We start from the raw sequence: 18,189 nt of genomic DNA on the forward strand, positions 1-18,189 counted from the left end.
TCATTTATTTTATTTTGGTTTTAAATATCTCAAAATGTATTGAGTTTTAAGGTTATTTTCAATTTCAAAGATTGTTTTCAATTTTTTTATTTTCATTTTTATTTTGCAACCTTTATGTCCCCAATTTAGCTCCATATAATTGCTGCATTTCAGTTGTACATAGCCTAATAGGCCTCTGAAAAATGAAGTGGAACACCTTCCAAAGTCGGATTTCCTAGTGCGACCACCCCCAATTATGACATGTAAGGCTTTTCGCTTTTCAAAATGGCTGCTCCTCGCATCAACAGTAGTAAGATGTGGTGAATAGGTGTTTACTTTACCAGACATATGTAAGATTTATTAAAATAAATCTAACAAGAAAGTTCCTGCACCTCTAAACTAAACAAAGTAAAAGTGGTGCCTATAAAAGGGAAGAAAAGCTTAAAATTATTCTCGGAAAAGATCTATGGGCGCTACCATGTTGAAACTTCGACTTTTTAACTGGAAAGGTACCAAATTCCGACTTCCCAGGTAAATGGAACGCAGCAAAGATGCCACTCCCAATATGGCCGTCAGGTTAACGCTCTGTGTCTTTTTTCTATGAAGGCCACGCCCTTCCAGCTAGTTTTTAGGAGAGTTTGCTGAAAAAAGATGTTTGTGTTGCTCTAAAATGAAAGCATGTAAAACACTAAGGAAAAAAAAATCTAATAAATAATTATGAATTGAAACAAGGGCATAAACACGTTCTGCTTATGTTGCCAAAGTTAAAAAGTTTGACCGGAAGTTAGTGTCGTAAACTCGAGGAGAAAAGCTGGTTGGGCTCGCGACGGTGCCTCCTTCGCTGCTGTATAAAAGTTGGTCGTGAATATTTTTTAAGGCTCAAAATTACCAAAAAAAAAAAAAAAAAACAGAAGAAGAAACATGGCGCTCACCGACGCCGACGTCCAGAAACAGGTGAGGATGAAACCGCCCATTTTAAATGTTTTTATTCCAGCGGACAAACTCCACAAACATCCTGTAACATAACAGACCGCAGTAAGAATCTGACAGCTGTCTGCACCGTATCCAGGTTGTCTGAAAGTTTTTATTTATCAGGGTTTGTTTACATGGATGTGGACACTTGAATGCTATAAGTTATATTTTCATCCATAAACAGTATGTACAGTTATGTTAAATAATAATTATAAAATATTAATAATCAAAACGAATCCGCGTTTTGTTTGTATTTATATTTCTGAGTGAGAGTAAAGTCACTGGTAGGTTTAGAGTCACATAAATCAACCTGTTGACAAGTTAGAGGTTTATTGGAGAGAGAAGATAAAAGTGAATGCAGAAAGTCAGACTGAAATGGGGCAAAATGGGGAAGAAATACTTAAAATACTTTTTTAAAAATCATAATCAACTTCAGTATGACCAAAGATAATAGAAGAGCTACTAGTTCCCTAAGAACCGCCATCTTTGTAGGCTGCATGTCTGCCTTAGCTTGCAGATAAAAGCTACATTAGCTTAGCTAATTTTACTTGTTCGACAGTAAGTACTACAGTAAATATCACTGATATTTATTTTCGTATTATGCAGGAGTTGGTAGAGTACTGAAAAATTGTAAAGTGTAATAGTTGTAATGTTCTCGTATTGTTTATAAATTAGCAACGAGGCGAGAACCTGTTCTACGTTTGTGTCTAGTTTATTGTTGTCATAGCAACTCCATATCAACTGTCATTACAGTTGGTTACGGCTGCCTACCAAGATGGCTGTCAGCTTCAAAGTTCCCAGAAGTGTGACATCCCATGAGGACTATGTACTGCAGATTTATTGTTATCACAATATCCAATATGACAATCCCAAAAAAGCCCAATAAATACTGACTAATCGTTTCCAGACGATGAATCAGGCTCTCATATTTGGTGCCATTTGATCAAAGCAACATGAAAGGTTTTAGAAGGCGAGAAGGTCATTAAGAGTGAAACAACTACATCACTTTAACTGGGGTTTCTTCACCGTAGGAGCACCGCAGGGCACTGTACTCTGACCATTACTTTTCAAGCTCAACACCTCAGACGTACTGTATAAACCAGGGTCGTGTCTCCAGGATAAATCCTCGGACGGGTCAGGGATCAGTTTGAACACAAAGATACTGAAAGAATGCAGAAAAGGAAGTTCTCTGAAATGTGTTTTAAATGATAACAACCGCAGAGAGGAGCAGCTTCCTGGTTCCAGACCAGTAAGATTAACTTCATGGAGCCTCCAGTCTGATTCTTTGACTTTATTCCTGTCTGACGATGTTGGACCTGCTGTTTCTGAGGGAAGTCCAGGGGAACCAGTCATCCTGTTCTGGGACAGCTGGTCCACCGGAGCCAGAAGCGGCTTGACTCCATGCAGCACAGATATGAAACAGTGCTGCTGATAAGACTAAATATTAGTCCAGTGACTGTTGGGAAAGCTGCATTTTCCAGCTCATTCAGTAAATGTTTGAGTTTGGAAAGAAAAATTCAGACTCTGCTGTTTTTCAAATCTTTTTTTCTCACTTTCTGCAGGATGAGAACAGATCAGGACATTTTTATTCGCACTGTTTCCATCTTGAGCGAATAAAATAAACTTAACTTGGGCCAGGACTTAATGCATTAATTTAGGTAAATTAATTACACAGATTTTTAAGTCATTAAAAAATATTAGCTCCATGTGTTTCTGGTACATCCGTAAATCTGACGCACGGCTACATCCGCTAACGGCAGCGATGGAAGCTGCTTCTGTCGGCTAATTTCTGCTTCTAAACCGATCTGAAACTAGAAAACACTGTGGTTGGGTTCAAGTTGTGCTAAAAGGAGTTAGCCTATCAGCGAAACTATGCTAGGCTAAAATAGCATATCAATGCTAAACATGTAGAAGCTAACGCTAATGTTCACATTTCCAAAGAAACTCCATGAATTATCATGGATTAAAAAACACTTTGCTCCAATCTGATGGTTGAAAAACCTGAACAACAGATTAAAAATTATAAGTATTTCTGTTGTTGAGCTCTTTTGTCTATTTATTCAATAATTTAGCAGAAAAAATTGGGTTTTTGATTTGAAAATGTTGCTTATTTCGTTGGTAGTTTTCAACTCGACTGGAATAAAATGAAAGATTCAGACTTGAGGTTAAACATGTGTGTGAGTTTCAGCTGTTTTGTGGCGGCAGATCAAACACATGATGGCCTTCATCGAGCAGGAGGCCAACGAGCGAGTCGAGGAGATCTTGGCGAAGGTAACGGACGTTCAGCTCAGGCCGACCACTGGCGTCACAGCGACCCATAACGGACCGGGATGTTTGCTTTCAGGGAGACGAAGAGTTTAACATCGAGAAAGGCCGCCTGGTGCAAACCCACCGGGTGAAAATCATGGATTATTACGAGAAGAAGGAGAAGCAGATTGAACAGCATAAGAAAATGTGAGTTTTTAAGGTTTACGTTCCTTAATCTGAGAAGTCAGAGCGATGTTCTCATCAGGAATCGTCTCTCCTCAGCCAGATGTCCCAACTGAAGAACCAGGCCAGGCTGAAGGTGCTGAAGGCCCGAGACGACATGGTGACGGTCAGACCCTAAAACCTTCTCAGGCTGAGGACCATTTAACAAAAACATCTTAATAAATGCAACCTGAAATTAAATTATTGTTCTCTTAGCTCACTTATTGTTGTTTTCTTTGTTCAGAAGGTTTGTAACACAGCCAGTGTTTTCAGGTATTTACAGATTCTGAAGGTGTCGATTCATTTATGTCAAACACACGAAAATCTAAAGAAAAACCTCGTTTTAATAACATTTTAGGGCTTTTTGTAATGTAGAAGCATAGTAAAATAAAAATAGACTTGATTTACTTTGGCAGAAACAGAAATCTTCTGCACTATTAAATATAAAAGTTAGACACCCATTTTTAACAATTGTATTTATTTGCCAATTAAATCACTTTTAATTACGTGCGAGCAGAGCAATAATATAAGCCGTTCAAAAGAATCGAATTGCTGGTGAACGACACATCAAAACTCTCAGCAGGTCTGACTTGGCTGCCAATGTTTTCTTTCCATCTTTAGTTTTTCTTTTGAGTGACCCGGTTTCATCCATTATTAACTGTTTGAGCTCCCCTCACGTCACATCAACGGTCTCTTACATGCAGTACCTGGTGAACCACTAGGGGGCGCTCGCAGCTTGAGGAAAACTGTACCACACGGATGCAGAAGCTGTTTTAACACCAAAACCCTGTGCAGAAGTGTTTGAGCTACAGTATTTACCGATGAGCGGGTCTGAAAACATTCATCTTGTGTTTATGTTCAGGATCTGCTGAATGAGGCTCGCCAAAGAATGGCCGACATCGTCAAAGACCCGGACAGGTACGCCAAGCTGCTGGAGGGTCTGGTGCTTCAGGTAAGCTCAGAATAATAAGGAACGGTCAGTGGGAACAGTGGTGGGCGACCCTAGAGGAGAAGTTAGCTGCGCTAATCTACCTTCAGTCCAGCTAAAGACGTGTTTAGAGCCGCAAATGTTTCAAGGCCTTTAAAAAAAGGGAACTTAATTTTTTGATAGCAGAAATTTAGTTATTTTTAAAGAACCGCATTTTATTTCTGTTTTTAGATTTTGAAATAAAGAAAAACAAGATATTTTCTGAAATGGATGTTGAATATTTTTGCTAAATTGATATGGAGAAAGTACATCGTTTCTTATTAAATTACAAAAATAGATTTAAAATAATACCATATGTAATAATAATGCCACTAATATAATAGCGTAAGTGTGCCAAAACGTTTTCTAGTTTCTTTGACAGCTGTTTCTTTTTATTTATTTCTACATTTTAGGGGTTTTACCAGCTGCTGGAGCCTAAAGTCACCATCCGCTGCCGACTGCAGGATGTGGACATGGTTCAGGTAATTCTGCTTCACCAGAAACCCAAACCGTTCCATGGTACCATGGTACCGGTTTGGGTTTCTGGTGAAATAAAGCTGTGCTGTGACTCTGCAGGCTGCAGTTAATAAGAACATCGCCGTCTACAAGGAGACGGTGAGGAGCAACATAACTGTCCGGATTGACCAGGATCACTTCCTTCCATCAGACATGTGAGACGGTGAAATCCATCTTAGTTTGAATTTAATTATCTCCTCGTGTAATTCAGCTGTTCGGAACCAGGTTTAAAACCTGCAGCACATCGGACCAGCGGCTGCTGCAGGTGAGTTTGGTTAAAGTAAATCTGTCCTGCGTTTCCACAGCTGCGGCGGCGTTGAAGTCTACAACAGTAATGGAAAGATTAAGGTTTCCAACACCCTGGAGAGCAGACTGGATCTCGTAGCACAGCAGGTATAATACATTACACAAAGTGCAGAAACGTGGATTACGGTGTAAAATCATTGCATGCAGTTTCTGTTATGTGTCTGCAGGGGGCAGCATAGGAAAAAAACCTGAAAACTTCACAACATTTTCAGCCTGTTGCGTTTTGAAGTGTTTGTTCATTTTGGGTTCAAACCTGGTTCCTGTTCGACCCAAAAGCTGCAAAATGTTTCTAAAATATGTTGAAAATATTGTGAAGTTGGGCCTGCACAGTGGCGCAGTTGGTAGAGCTGTTGCCTTGCAGCAAGAAGGTTCTGGGTTCGATTCCCGGTCTTTCTGCATGGAGTCTCCATGTTCTCCCTGTGCATGGTGGGTTTTCTCCAGGTACTCCGGTTTCCTCACACAGTCCAAAAACATGACTGTCAGGTTAATTGGCCTCTCCAAATTGCCCCTAGGTATGAGTGTGTGTGTGCATGGTGGTTTGTCCTGTGTGTCTCTGTGTTGCCCTGCGACAGACTGGTGACCTGTCCAGGTGACCCCGCCTCTCGCCCGGCATGCCAGCTGGAGAGGCACCAGCAGCTCCTGACCCCACTGAGGGACAAGGGTGCAAGAAAATGGATGGATGGATGTTGTGAAGTCGAACAGTTTTGGAAATGTTCACTTCAATGAGTCTCTATGACGGAATATTAACCAGGCTAAGAAATTTATTTTTCAATTATAAGAATACCCTCACAATAAGAAAAAACTCATAGTAGAATAAAGCAGCATTTAAATGAAAAAGGCGTAATATTACTGGAATAATCATAATTAAACAAGAAGTTCGTTTTCTTAGTCTGAGCCTGATTCATAGTTTGGTATGACTCTTTTACACGTGATGCTGGTTAGATGCAGTTTTCTCCCGTTTCTGACTCTCTGCCGTGGGAAACGCGACACCTTCTCCTTCCAGATGATGCCTGAAATCAGAGAGACCTTATTCGGTTCCAACCCCAACCGCAGATTCTTGGATTAATTTGAGGAGAACATCGCTGGAAACGTCCAGGTGACCCCTGACCTCCCTCACAGGAGAGCAAGTTTTCAGGTCAAACTAAACTCTGATCGGTGTTTTCAGAAAACGTCTGGACTTAAATGTAACACAGCTCTTATTTCCTCCTTACTTCACCCAGAGAGATCTTAAACTGTGAAATCTGCTGCTGATATTGTTGGAAAACATTTTTATGTTTATTTGATGTTTAACAGCCAAAAGAAATAAATAGGAGACAGTTTAACATGTTGGATATCTCTTTATTTACAGTGCGTAAACAGTTTTCTTCAGCTATTTTCTCTCTACACAACAGAAGAAAGGTGGTATTGCTATAGAAACACATCTGTCTGGTATTAAAATGTAAAAACAAACGACCTCTTAGCGCCACCTGGTGGCTTTAAGTTGGCGGTTGGCCTTACTACCCTGCTTCTGTCTAAGATTTAAAACTCTCCTGTCTAAATTTGAATTCTAGCAAAATATTACCATTTCCAGCTAATGGAGTAGTTTAAAAGTGGGGTTTTGTTGAGATGTTACAAGCAGTCAGTATCTTCACTTTGATGGAATGGAGTTAATTCAGGTTAAGTCATGTTTGTGTTGCGGTAAAAACCAGGTATTTATGTAAAAAGACACTAAATTTGTGTAAACTTTTCCTCTTTTCTGTCTGTAGGATTAACTAAATGACATTAAATGACAGAAAAACAAGGCATATTTTTAATATTTACCGTCCAGTTTCTTTGCTGCCTCACCTTCTGATTGAGGCAGCAACTTCTGGCTGCTGCTTCTGGTTTTCCTTCATTTAAACTGAAATGTTGTAAATTCACCTTTGAGAACTGGACACAGATAGTTTTTTTTGTTTAGTGCTTTTGCTAACTTTGACAAGATTTTATGTACTTGGCGCCTCTTAAATTAACTTTTCTTGATAAAATACTCGGTTGGTTGTAAACTTTCAGTCATATAAAGTTTGGTTGTTGACTGCTGCGCTCATGGTGGCCAGACTTCTGCTAATCCCATATTGTGCTAATAGCAGAACTACTTTTTCATGTAGGACTTTTGCCAGCTTTGAAAACATTTAGCGCACTTAGCTTCTCCTCAATTTTTCTGAATAAATTCTAAAATGTTAATTTATTTGGTTGTTGTTTTGTGAACTTTCAGTTGAATAATGTTTATGCTCATGCTCTTATTTTGAAGAGTTCTGTTTCCACTCCAAATTAAACAGCTTTATTTGTTAAATTAATTGATTTTATCTCCTTATTCTGACATTTAGCAAAAAGAAATAATGTTGGTAATCCTAACTGACCTAAAACAAAAAAAAGGTTCTGATTTAATGTTGGTGAGAAAAAAAAAAGTTTGAATTGTTTTATTAATTTTTGGCACCAGTTGTCGAGCTAAGTGAAGGTTTAGAGAATCATGGCATAAATTACCTGTAACTCCACAGATTAGCTTTTAGCTTCAAAGTCCTAAGGTTAGATACTGACTTCTTTACAGAATCCCACTTTAAAAACAAAATCCTTTAACATGTTATAAAGTTTAAAACTACCAGCATTGATAAGGCGTTGATTGCATTGTCCTTCGTTGTTGTGCGCACATTATTTGAAGCAAACCATAAATAAGGAGGAACTTTATCATGATTGTTCTTATTTAAACCCGGGAAGGCGGCGTGTTGTCCTGCAGTCTAACCTGTGGCCTTTTAACAGGAAGTGAGCTGTGTTGCAAATTGAAGCGTACGCCATTACAGGGATTAAAGGGATTACCATCAGATTAACAGATGACCTTATAGAGATTGGCTCCCAGTCCAGCAGAAGACCAGATTACTACTGTGACCTACAGGAAGGAGTGGGAGGAATGCGTAACGGAGCTGCTGCTTTAAGCATCGGGTCGTTTCAGATATGAAGTAAATGGGTCACTTCCTGAAATTCAAACGCTCTCACTGTCAGGCATTTTAGTTTAGCAGCTGTAAAAATATCCAGCAGTTCTTTCTTTACAGCCAGCGGGAGAAACCTCCCTCCCTCCCTCAGGTGAAGGGAACACCTGGACTCGGGTTAGTTACTCCGGACCTTGTTTACCCATCAGAGCCTCGCTGCCAGGCGGTGAAACCAGAGAAACTCCATTTTTCTGGAGAATGAGGCTGGGACCCTCCTTCTGTGTGTTCTCCCTCACCGCCGCCAGTCGCTGTTATCCCAGTAAACCCAGAACCGCCTCCCCGACCCCGAGGAAGTAGACGCCCTGCGCGATGCCGAAGAGGGGAGCGATGACTAGAGCCCGGCATGCCGCGCCCTTCAGGAACGCCGACGGCCCTTCCCGCCTCATGATGCGTCTGGAAAATTCAGAGAAAGGACGACTTGAAGCTGCAGTGTGTAACTTTTATGAGAACATAGATTTTTATTACGTGTTTGTTGAAACTGTCACTTCAGTGTTGAGAGATGCAGGAAGGAGCCGTGAAGCTCTTTGCTCCGCAGTCTTACCTTGTGCAATCAACAATTCCTCTGTACGAATCTTCCCCTTCGCCTTTCTGCAGGGTCTGCAGACGCGTCTTTATCACTGCAAACATTTAAAGCAGAAATACTCAGTTTTATGTTGTTTGCAGTATAAAAATGTACAGATATATAAATTGGTCTTCATTGACGCTCTCCATCCGATCTGACTGAAAGATCAATGGACAAAATGTCTCTAAAAATGCAAAGTCTGTAAAGAGATACACAAAATTAATGCTGAAACTTGATTACAATTTTGAATCAAGTTAATTAATTTCCCTTTGGGATCAACAAAGTATTTTTGCTTTTGAAGGGTTTGTAATTAATCGCAATTATAGACGAAATAAGCAGCATTTTTAACTGAAAACCCGTTTTTGCTGCTAAATTATTGAATAAATGGCTAAATGAGCTCAACAACAAATATATTTATAGTTTTTAATCTGGTTTCAACCATCAGATTGGAGTTTTCCAGAGTCTCAGGAATCCTGACCGCTCATGGACTTTAGCGTTAACTGCTGCATGTTTAGCATTGAGATGCTATTTTAGGCTTGAGGAGCTCTGCTGATGTTAACTCCTTGAACACAACAATAGTGTTTCCCACGGTCCCATCGGGTCAGTTTAGAACCAGACATTAACCCCGGTGGTCCCGCAGAAGCAGCTTCGTTGTCCATCGCTGTGGACGGATGTAGCTTGTGCGTCAGATTTACGGCTGTACCAGAAACTCTCAAATAGAATAGTTCCCATGTAAAGAAATGCCATTAATAAAATCTATGCAATTATTACATAGATTACAATTGATATTAACAAGTTTGACTCGAGGGACGGATACACACTGTTCAGATTTTCATTTATAACATCATTTTCCTTTCACTTTCCATCATGTGCATTTTCACACATGATTTGTGATAAAATCCTATTAAAACACATTAAAGTTTGTAATGCGCTGTGTGTGTCCATGTCGCATACTGAAGCGTAAAGTTGCTCACCGTCCAGCGGCGTGACGGCCACTGCTGCCACCGAGCCGGCGGAGCAGCCGGCCACGAAGGACTGCCAGAACGGCGCCTGGGCCTGAACATCCTGGCCCCCTGCGCTCTCCCGGCCCAGAGCGTTGAGGTTGGCGAACAGGGGGAAGTAGATCATAGAGAAGGGCACATCCCTGCAGAGAAGCATTAGAAACGTTGGGGGAAAAACCCGATGGAGTGATGAGAGATGAACCAGTTCAGCAGCGTAACAACCAGACGTAGCTGTAGGACTCTATTGATCTGTGCTGATTGGTTGATCAGAGAATATTCCAGGCAGAGTTGGATAGTCAGAAACTGGATCAGTAACAGCAGAGATGCTCAGAGAAAAATAGTTTATATATAATAATAAATATAATTTGCTTATAGTTATTTATTACATTATTTGCAGGTAATTTACAGCTTCATTATTTTGTGTTTTTTTTAACATGTTTGAATTCAAAAGGCTAATAATGACTGTGACATAAACAGCTTAATTTCTGACTGAAATGCATCATTTCATGTCATTTTAGATGTGTTACATGTTGGGTTCATGTTAATATACATTTAAAGACAATTCTTTGAATTTACATGCATAACTATTTCTAAATAATCAGAAATCTCATGACCCCTCTCCAGTCCCTCTGCGACCCCTGATGTGTTGCCACCCTCATGTTGAAGACCTCTAATTTAGAAGATTATTGTAAACCCAAATCTTCTGGTACATGGATGCACCCAGCTGTAAATGTAAACTTTGCTTTGAAAGAACAGATTTAGAGATTTTTACTGTTTTTTTGTGCGTGAACGATCTGTGAGGGTGTGAAAACTTTTCCTCAGCGTTTCGATGCGGCTCTTTGCTCTGACCTCATCAAGGTCGCGCCGGCGCCCCGGTAGAGGCCGGCCAGGCCTCGGGTCTTCAGCAGGTGCGCCGTGATGCCGGTCGCCGAGGTTCGCCGCGCCGCCGGGGCCGCGAGCGACGACGCCGGACCGGGAGCCGCCGCCGCCGCCGCCGCCGCCGCCTGGGTCGGAGCCGCCACGGGTCGCTGTGCGGCTGGAAACGGAAAACACCCAGAAAACACCCGAGGTCAGGAAGCAGAGACTCCTGGGCTCCGATTCTGGGAAAATCCTGAAGGCCTCACCCAGCCGCCCTGCGTCCTGCAGCTGGATCTTGAGCATCTCCATGGGAGTGGTGACGACCACCTGGCAGGTCCCTGCCCCGCACCCCGCCAGGACCTCCCCCCACAGGGGCAAATGCCTGGGGCAAAGCAGCGTGTTACCACATTCCCAGTAAGTCAGTTGGACTGGTAATTACACTAAAACTACATGCAGTGAGTATGGAAGCCCATTTCTGCCATGAAAGAAAAAACAAAAGACCGTCAGGAAGTCATAGTTTTAAGTCATAATTCCAAGAATAAACTTTATATATGAGAATAAAAGTCAAAATTCAGAGTTTTAAACTTCTAATTAGTAGAATAAAAGTCCTACTTATGAGTTTTATTCCAGTACTTATGACTTCCTTTTGTTTGTCTTTCCTGGTGGAAATGGGCTTCCACAGAAATGGATTTACATAATTTAAAAATTTGCAAGCAACATTTAGAAATTTTCCACAAGTAAAACTGGTCTGATTAACTCCCTTCAGACGTTTCAGTGTCGATGCATCAAATGACGAGGAGAAGGTAAATTACCCGTCCTTTGAGAGCTTTTGTCTGAAGACGTCGTTGGCGGCCAGTTTGATGGCTTTTTCTGGCGTAACTAGCGTGAGGTTCACGGCAGCTCCTGGAAACAACAAACAGGCTGACGTTTGTCTCCACAAATAGAAACGGGCCTAAAGAGCAGCAGCTTAGAGGGTCACCACTGAGCACAGATGGTTCACCGGTTACCACCGTGAAAAGAGTTAAGCTCTGCAGGACAACAACATCGTAGTTTTGTGGATTAGGTACCTCGGTAGCATCCGAAATAGCCCTCGGCTCGCACCGTCTTTGTCAGACAGTCAAACCTTTAGAACAACAAAAAACAGCCATTACATTTCTCATCGCTTCATGTTTACAACATAATCGGGTTGAATTAGCAGTCTTATTCCTTCATTTATACTGATACATTTGGGTTTTTGTGTAGCTTTCAGGCAATCCTGGCTGTTTTAAAGTGAAGAAGTTGAGAAAATGGTGTCTGACTGTGTTGCGGTGAAGTTATCCCAGATATTTTCCATGCATGAGTCACAGGAAACCCACAGGCTGCAGAGCGCAACAGGACGGCCACGCCCGGCCAGCAGATGTGTGCTGATCACCCCTCTGGGTCGCTTAAGGACACCGCCGCTGCTGTTCTGTTCTCTACTCATCTTTACCTCTGACAATATGAGCGAATGTGAAACAATCTGAGCTGTGAGCGTTAACATCATCATAAAAACACAGATTGGACTGAGTTCAGAGCAGCTTCCCTTTGTGACTTCAACACAAACCTCAGAGATTTCCAAACCTTTTGTCAACTCGAAATATCACTTTTAAAAAGTACAATCATCAAAAATATTGTGATTTTTTTTTTAAACAAGCATGAACAGTTTGACTAAGCAAATAATGAGATTTTTTTTAGAAACAGGATTGTAGGTTCAAATGGTTTTTGGATTGTTTTAAATGAAAGACATCCAGCCTATTATTTAACTGAAGGAAACTGAATAAATGTATTTTATCTGTTCTTTAGGATTTGGATCATTCTTCATTTGAAAACACTTCCTGTATTTAGCCAAGTTTCAGTACAGCAAATATAAGCAGATTTGAGTTCATACTTTAGAGTATAAGTCACTAAGTAGATGTGGTTCCAGTTACCATGACAACAAAACAAAACCAGGAAGTTTGGGGAAAAATGATCACGTTTTTGTTTAAAAGTCATAGTTTTGTCCTGCTTTACTTCTGGTTTCCTGCCAAAGCAAATTCCTGAACATTATCTTGTATTCGTAGCAGAACCTGCAGAATAAACTGGCCTCCACCAGCTTTAACCGCTGCAGACTGAGGATTACTTCACACATTCTTCAGATTCAGAATCAGCTTTATGGGCCAAATCAGTTCAGATGTTTGAAAAATACATTTGTTGGGAAATAAAAACAGAAATGTGTTTATGAACACAGGATTGTTACAGAAGGAGGAACATCTCTAGCTCAGTTAGATTGGACGGTGAGCGTCTGTGAGCATCAATTTTCAGGTGTTTCCACAGATTCTCATTTGGATTCACGCTTGGACTTTAACTAGGCCATTTTAACCCATACATATGCTTTGGTTCAAACCATCCCATAATGTCTCTGTCTGTTTGTTCAGGCTGGTCGTCCTGCTGGGAGGGGAACCTAAACCCGAGTCTCAGCTTTTACTCCAGGATTGTCCTGGATTTAGTAGCTAAAGTGAAATCCTTAGCTTCAAACTGAGCTAAATATTTAGCTTAATAAGTGAATATTCAGTTTTATATCTTATTGTTTATAAATAAGTGAATTAATCACATGGTGACTTTGACAGACTCATCCCTATTTTTATTGCTCTTATGACTTTACAAACAGCATTCCATACAATAGGGCCAAAAATGTTTCTTTTTTCAACTAAACACACTGAAGTCATACTCTGATTTTTGTCCTGCTTCACAATAAACTAGATTTAAAAACTAAGCTTAGCGTAAAATATTTAAAACAATGGATACATAACTGTAACTTCAAAATGTACAAAGTGTTTTGCACGTTTGCCTCATTACCAGAAAGGCATCCATATCGATAACTAAACTAAACTTGATTGTAAACTTACATAAATGTCGATGTAGCTCAGATATTGTTAATGCTTGGAGGAAGAGAGGTCAGTTTTAATATCAGGAGTCGTGTTGGCTGAATGACTAAATCATCCCGTTGGGTAAAAACAGGCAGCCCATCTCGGTCTGTTTGGGCGGATCAGTTACAGAAGCAGATTACGGAGGGAATCCCACTCACATTCCCTTGTAGACCTGGACGCCCTGCTGGTTCTGTAGACGGGTCTTCGCCAGGTCGATAGGAAACACACATGTGACACCAACCAGGCCCGCCACGCCCCCGTTAATCAGCTTAGCAGGGAGACTGAAAGGGATCAGCCACACACACACACACACAGATGCAGAAATGAAATGAAAACTTGGACTGGACCATGTATAAACATTAAGACTGGCCACGCTGCCAGTTCCAGGGGCAGATTTTAACTTTTTTCCTTCACTCATTGTTTCATCTCCCTCAGTTGAACGTAAACACATTTGGTATCCATGGAAACGACTGGCTAGAAGCTGATAAACACCTTTGGAGCATTTGAGTTGAGCAGGAAGCTCAACTCAATGGGTTGCCGGGCAGACATCGTGTGGAGCTCTGGTAGTGCCAAAAAAGTACATATTTTGTTGGTTTTAATTTTTTCCATCCATTTTCTTACACCCTTGTCCCAGTGGGGAGGGGTGCTGCTTCCTACCTCCAGCTAAGGTTCTGGGCGAGAGACGGGGTCACCCTGGACAGGTCACCAGCATGTACCCCTTAGGCAATTTTTTTTTCAGTAAAATTTGCCTAAATTAGTTGTAATTTTTCTTCTTTTATTTTTTACTTTGGATTCGTAAAAATATATACTTGAATTTGAGTCAAATATAACAGTTTTTAGTATTAATTTATAATTGGATTAAAAAAAAAGTGGATATTTAAGAAGAAAATTAAAACAAATGTAAACGTGTAAAAATAAGTTTTTTTTTTTTTTTTGCTGTAATAGAGATCACCACACAAGAGCTTTCCTGCCAACAGCCGTCACTATCTGCAATAACTGTTTGAATAATTTGAATTAATATGAGCCACAACAGAATTTAACTTCCCTTTGGGATCAATAAAATATTTTTGAATTTGAATTAATGAAAACCCCCCAGTTGGAAAAAAGGCCTGAGCTTTCTGTAGGTTTGTTTCAGTCTGTGCACAGCTGTGGTTTCCAGAAGTTTGTACTTTTCTTACGGTATTTCTGAAAGGTTTACATGCTGTACAATGCAAAACATCCAAATTATTTAATATTCCACCCTCATTTCTTTGGAACTATAGCAGCTGCTGTGATGTTTACACCTCTGGTGGTACACTCCTACGTGTTTGCTTTATTTTGAAGTAGAGTTTGTAATTGCTGAGAAAAAATAAACTATATTTTGTTATATTGCTACAGAAAAGACTGTGGGACTTTACCCTCAGGTGAGTGAAGCAGACAGATTCTTACCTGACCTTCTTGTCTCCCATGTTGGTGGTTTCGGGGCTCTTTGCCCAGCTCCAACGCTCCACCTGTCGCCCTCCAGGTGTTTCTGCAGGTCTCACCTGCTGATTTCTTCAGCTGAGAAATGCAGTCTGGGTGGACGCCCTCCTCTGTGCTGCTCCACAGCTGGATGCTGAATTTGGTTTGAGGTGCAGAAAAGCTGGCCACGACTTCAGACGTCCCCCTCTCTGTCTGGGCGCACAAGACACAATCAGTCACATGGATTAAAGAAACACTTATTGTTCTGCAAAGCTCTGTTTTGCTGTTAGTTACCTGCAGGTTTGCACTGTCAGGTTTTTATGCTTTCTGAAACTCATTCATACGACTTCAGTTACAAATCCTGTCAAACTTTAGTATCTCTAATCTGTCAGGAAGGATTTCGTCCAACAAGCAGGGCAGAGCTGAAGGTGAGCCACTGTCATTTAACTGCACTTTCTAAAACAAATAACCGAACAGGACATGTAAATAAAGGTTTAAACAGTCTGACATGTTTGGTTAGTTTTAAGACTTTTTTGAGAAATGATTGAGGAACAGTAAAGATCTGCTGCTGCTTTCTTAGCTTCATCTTTTTCTCTGATTTCTATTTTCCCTTCACTCTCATTAATCTCCCTCTCTTAATCCTTCCACCTCCATTCTGTCTATTTTTACCGCCGTAAACCTTCACTCTATCCTTTAGTAACACAAGCACTTTGCATCACCTCCCCTCCGCCGCCTTCGCTTTCAGGAACTTTACTACCATCATAATCATTGTTCTCTGCTGAGCTCAGTCTTTTCCAGTGGAGCCTTTAGCTGAGCCTCTTTCAGTGAAACTTTCCTTTCACACACACAGTAGTGACTCTGCCAAAACACAGACCAGGGTGCCTCAACCCAAGCCAACATCCAGCTCCCACAAAAATCTGCACAGAGAATCCTAAATGCACAGCAGAGAGACAACGTTCAGGGGAAAATCTTACCTTTCCTCCGTCACTTCATCAGGATGAAGATGTCCGCTTTGCTTTCAGCTCAGCAACTGGTAGTCAAGCGAGAGCGATGTGAGAAAGCAGCCGCCACTCAGGGGCCACTGCACAAACACCAGCATTGTCCTGCAGCCGAAGTCCCTCCCTCTCTCTCTCTCCCCCCTTCTCTCTCTCCCTCTCTCACTCTCTCCCCCTCTTCCTCTCTCCCTCTCTCTCCCTCTCTCTCCTCCTCTCCCTCTCTCCCTCTCTCTCTCACTCTCTCTCTCTCTCTTCCTCTCTCTCTCTCTCTCTCTCCCACTCTTCCTCTCTCTATCTCTCTCTCTCTCCCCCCCTCTCTCTCTCTCTCCCTCTCTCTCTCTCTCTCTCTCTCTCCCACTCTTCCTCTCTCCCTCTCTCTCTCTCTCTCTCTCCCACTCTTCCTCTCCCTCTCTCTCTCCCTCTCCCTCTCCACCTATTTCTCTCTCCCCTTCACTCTCTCCCTCTTTCTCTCTCTCTCTCTCCCTCTCTCTTTCTCTCTCCCTCTCTCTCTCTCTCTCTCTCTCTGTGTGTGTGTGTGTGCGTGCGCGTGTGTGTGTGTGTGCGTGTGTGCGTGTGTGTGTGTGTGTGTGTGTGTGTGTGTGTGTGTGTGTGTGTGCGCGTGTGTGTGTGTGTGTGTGTGTGTGTGTGTCACAGCTACTGGCTCTAAACTAACACATCCCAACATAACCTGTGGTCTACAGACATGCAGAGTCTGATGTCAATAATTGGATCTCTGTGTGTTTCATCTTTAAATGTAGCTACACAAGCTGAGCTCAAACAAAGGAGGTTTTCCATCACTAATGATCTCACTGTGCAAATCTCCTGCCATTACATAATATCCACACAGACCCACTGAATGCCACAATGTTCACAGACTTCCAATTGGGACCAAACGTGCGCTCCTATTTTATTGTTATTAGGGGACAAAAGTTCAAAGTACTAAAGTTTACCCAAATATAAAAATACACAGATGAAACCAGAAGCTTATACATCTTCATTTTTCTCTCTGTGTCTGAAGTTAAATTGGACCAAACTTCTCTTGTTTTTGGTCAGAATCAGAAAGTTATTGGTTATCAGGACAGATCAACCCTACATGACTGGATGGATGCAACATTTGACATAAAATGGAAAAAATATCAGCCAAACAATTTAGTTTATGGTGGCAAAGTTGGAAATTAAACTCAGAGGATCCAATTTTATTTTGATGTTCTTAGTTTGTGTATTTTATTTATTTCCTTGTATCTCTTAGTATTTATTATTATTATTATTATTATTATTATTATTATTATTATTATTATTATTATTATTATTATTATTTTCTGTTTTGTGTTTTATAACATTATAATCCGTTGTAACAGTTGTTTTATTTATTTTAATGCACAGGTCTACTTCTCTTTTCCTAAGTATTGAAATTAGCATTATGGTATTGTGAGTGTTTTGTAACCCTGGGAATCAATAAAGATTTTTAAAAATTACCAAAATTGTTTCTTTTTGATACATTTTACAATAATGTGAGAAAGAATTTGTCAGGGATTTCTTTATTACTGTCACTTTAAATAACAGGGAAAGTCTAGATGATGATGTCATGGGTTTGGAGTCCTCTGATAGGTTAATTGGAACCTGGACAGTTGCAGGGAGTTTAATTAATAAAGAACATGTGTTCATTGTCAAAGTTCATTTTAATAAGTATATCTGACATTTATTGCAAATTCACTACAGATCATTTACCTCATTTATCATAAATGATCATTTATCATTATTATATTACTAGTATTATAATAAACATAATACTAGTTTATTATTAGTATAATAAACTAGTATTATGTTAGTTTAATACTTCTTTGGACTAAATCAAAACATTTCAATCTCATAAGAGTATACTTTTTAAAGGTCTTGTTTGGTTTACGATTTACAATCTATTTACAATCGTAAACCTAAATTAAATGATTTAATTTTAGTTAATTGAACTATATTTACAGTACACTCTTACCTTTGTGACTTCTACTGTTTCATGAAAGTTTTTAATAGAGGAAATACCTCAACGCAAATGTATGTAGTAAGAGTAATTTTTATCCTGCTATATTAAATGGAAACACGAGTCAATGACTTCACCTTATTCTGTACTTGGATCAAAATATACTAAACATTAGAACTTTGTGGCAAATAAATAGCATACCAAAGTACAAATTTAACTATATTTT

General features: G+C 40.4%; 2 protein-coding genes across 4 annotated transcripts; one reads left to right on the plus strand and one right to left on the minus strand.

Moving 5' to 3' along the window:
- The first annotated feature begins 612 nt into the window (after nt 1-612).
- On the plus strand, nt 613-6,531 carry atp6v1e1a (ATPase H+ transporting V1 subunit E1a). 2 transcript variants are annotated; one of them, XM_081608408.1, is made up of 9 exons: nt 613-933; nt 3,140-3,222; nt 3,296-3,405; nt 3,481-3,547; nt 4,283-4,372; nt 4,801-4,869; nt 4,964-5,058; nt 5,209-5,296; nt 6,213-6,531. In XM_081608408.1, the coding sequence occupies exons 2-9, from the start codon at nt 3,166-3,168 to the stop codon at nt 6,273-6,275; spliced, it is 639 nt and encodes a 212-aa protein (XP_081464534.1). In that variant the 5' UTR covers nt 613-933; nt 3,140-3,165; the 3' UTR covers nt 6,276-6,531. The 2 variants fall into 2 exon arrangements, with proteins under 2 accessions (XP_081464534.1, XP_008434712.2); XM_008436490.3 differs by having other exon boundaries at nt 614-933; nt 3,157-3,222.
- Nucleotides 6,527-16,120, minus strand: slc25a18 (solute carrier family 25 member 18). Of its 2 annotated transcripts, none has more exons than XM_081608407.1 (10): nt 15,968-16,120; nt 14,982-15,202; nt 13,712-13,834; nt 11,697-11,752; nt 11,442-11,532; nt 10,896-11,011; nt 10,621-10,807; nt 9,745-9,914; nt 8,750-8,825; nt 6,527-8,601 (listed from the first exon to the last, which is right to left on the minus strand). In XM_081608407.1, exons 2-10 carry the CDS (start codon nt 14,999-15,001, stop codon nt 8,460-8,462), a joined length of 981 nt encoding a protein of 326 aa, XP_081464533.1. In that variant the 5' UTR covers nt 15,002-15,202; nt 15,968-16,120; the 3' UTR covers nt 6,527-8,459. The 2 variants fall into 2 exon arrangements, with proteins under 2 accessions (XP_081464533.1, XP_081464532.1); XM_081608406.1 differs by having other exon boundaries at nt 14,982-15,206.
- Nucleotides 16,121-18,189: the final 2,069 nt, after the last annotated feature.

The sequence above is a fragment of the Poecilia reticulata genome, chromosome 6 (assembly GCF_904066995.2).
Source record: "Poecilia reticulata chromosome 6, P_reticulata-male-v2, whole genome shotgun sequence".
NCBI classification, from domain to species: Eukaryota; Metazoa; Chordata; class Actinopteri; order Cyprinodontiformes; family Poeciliidae; genus Poecilia; species Poecilia reticulata.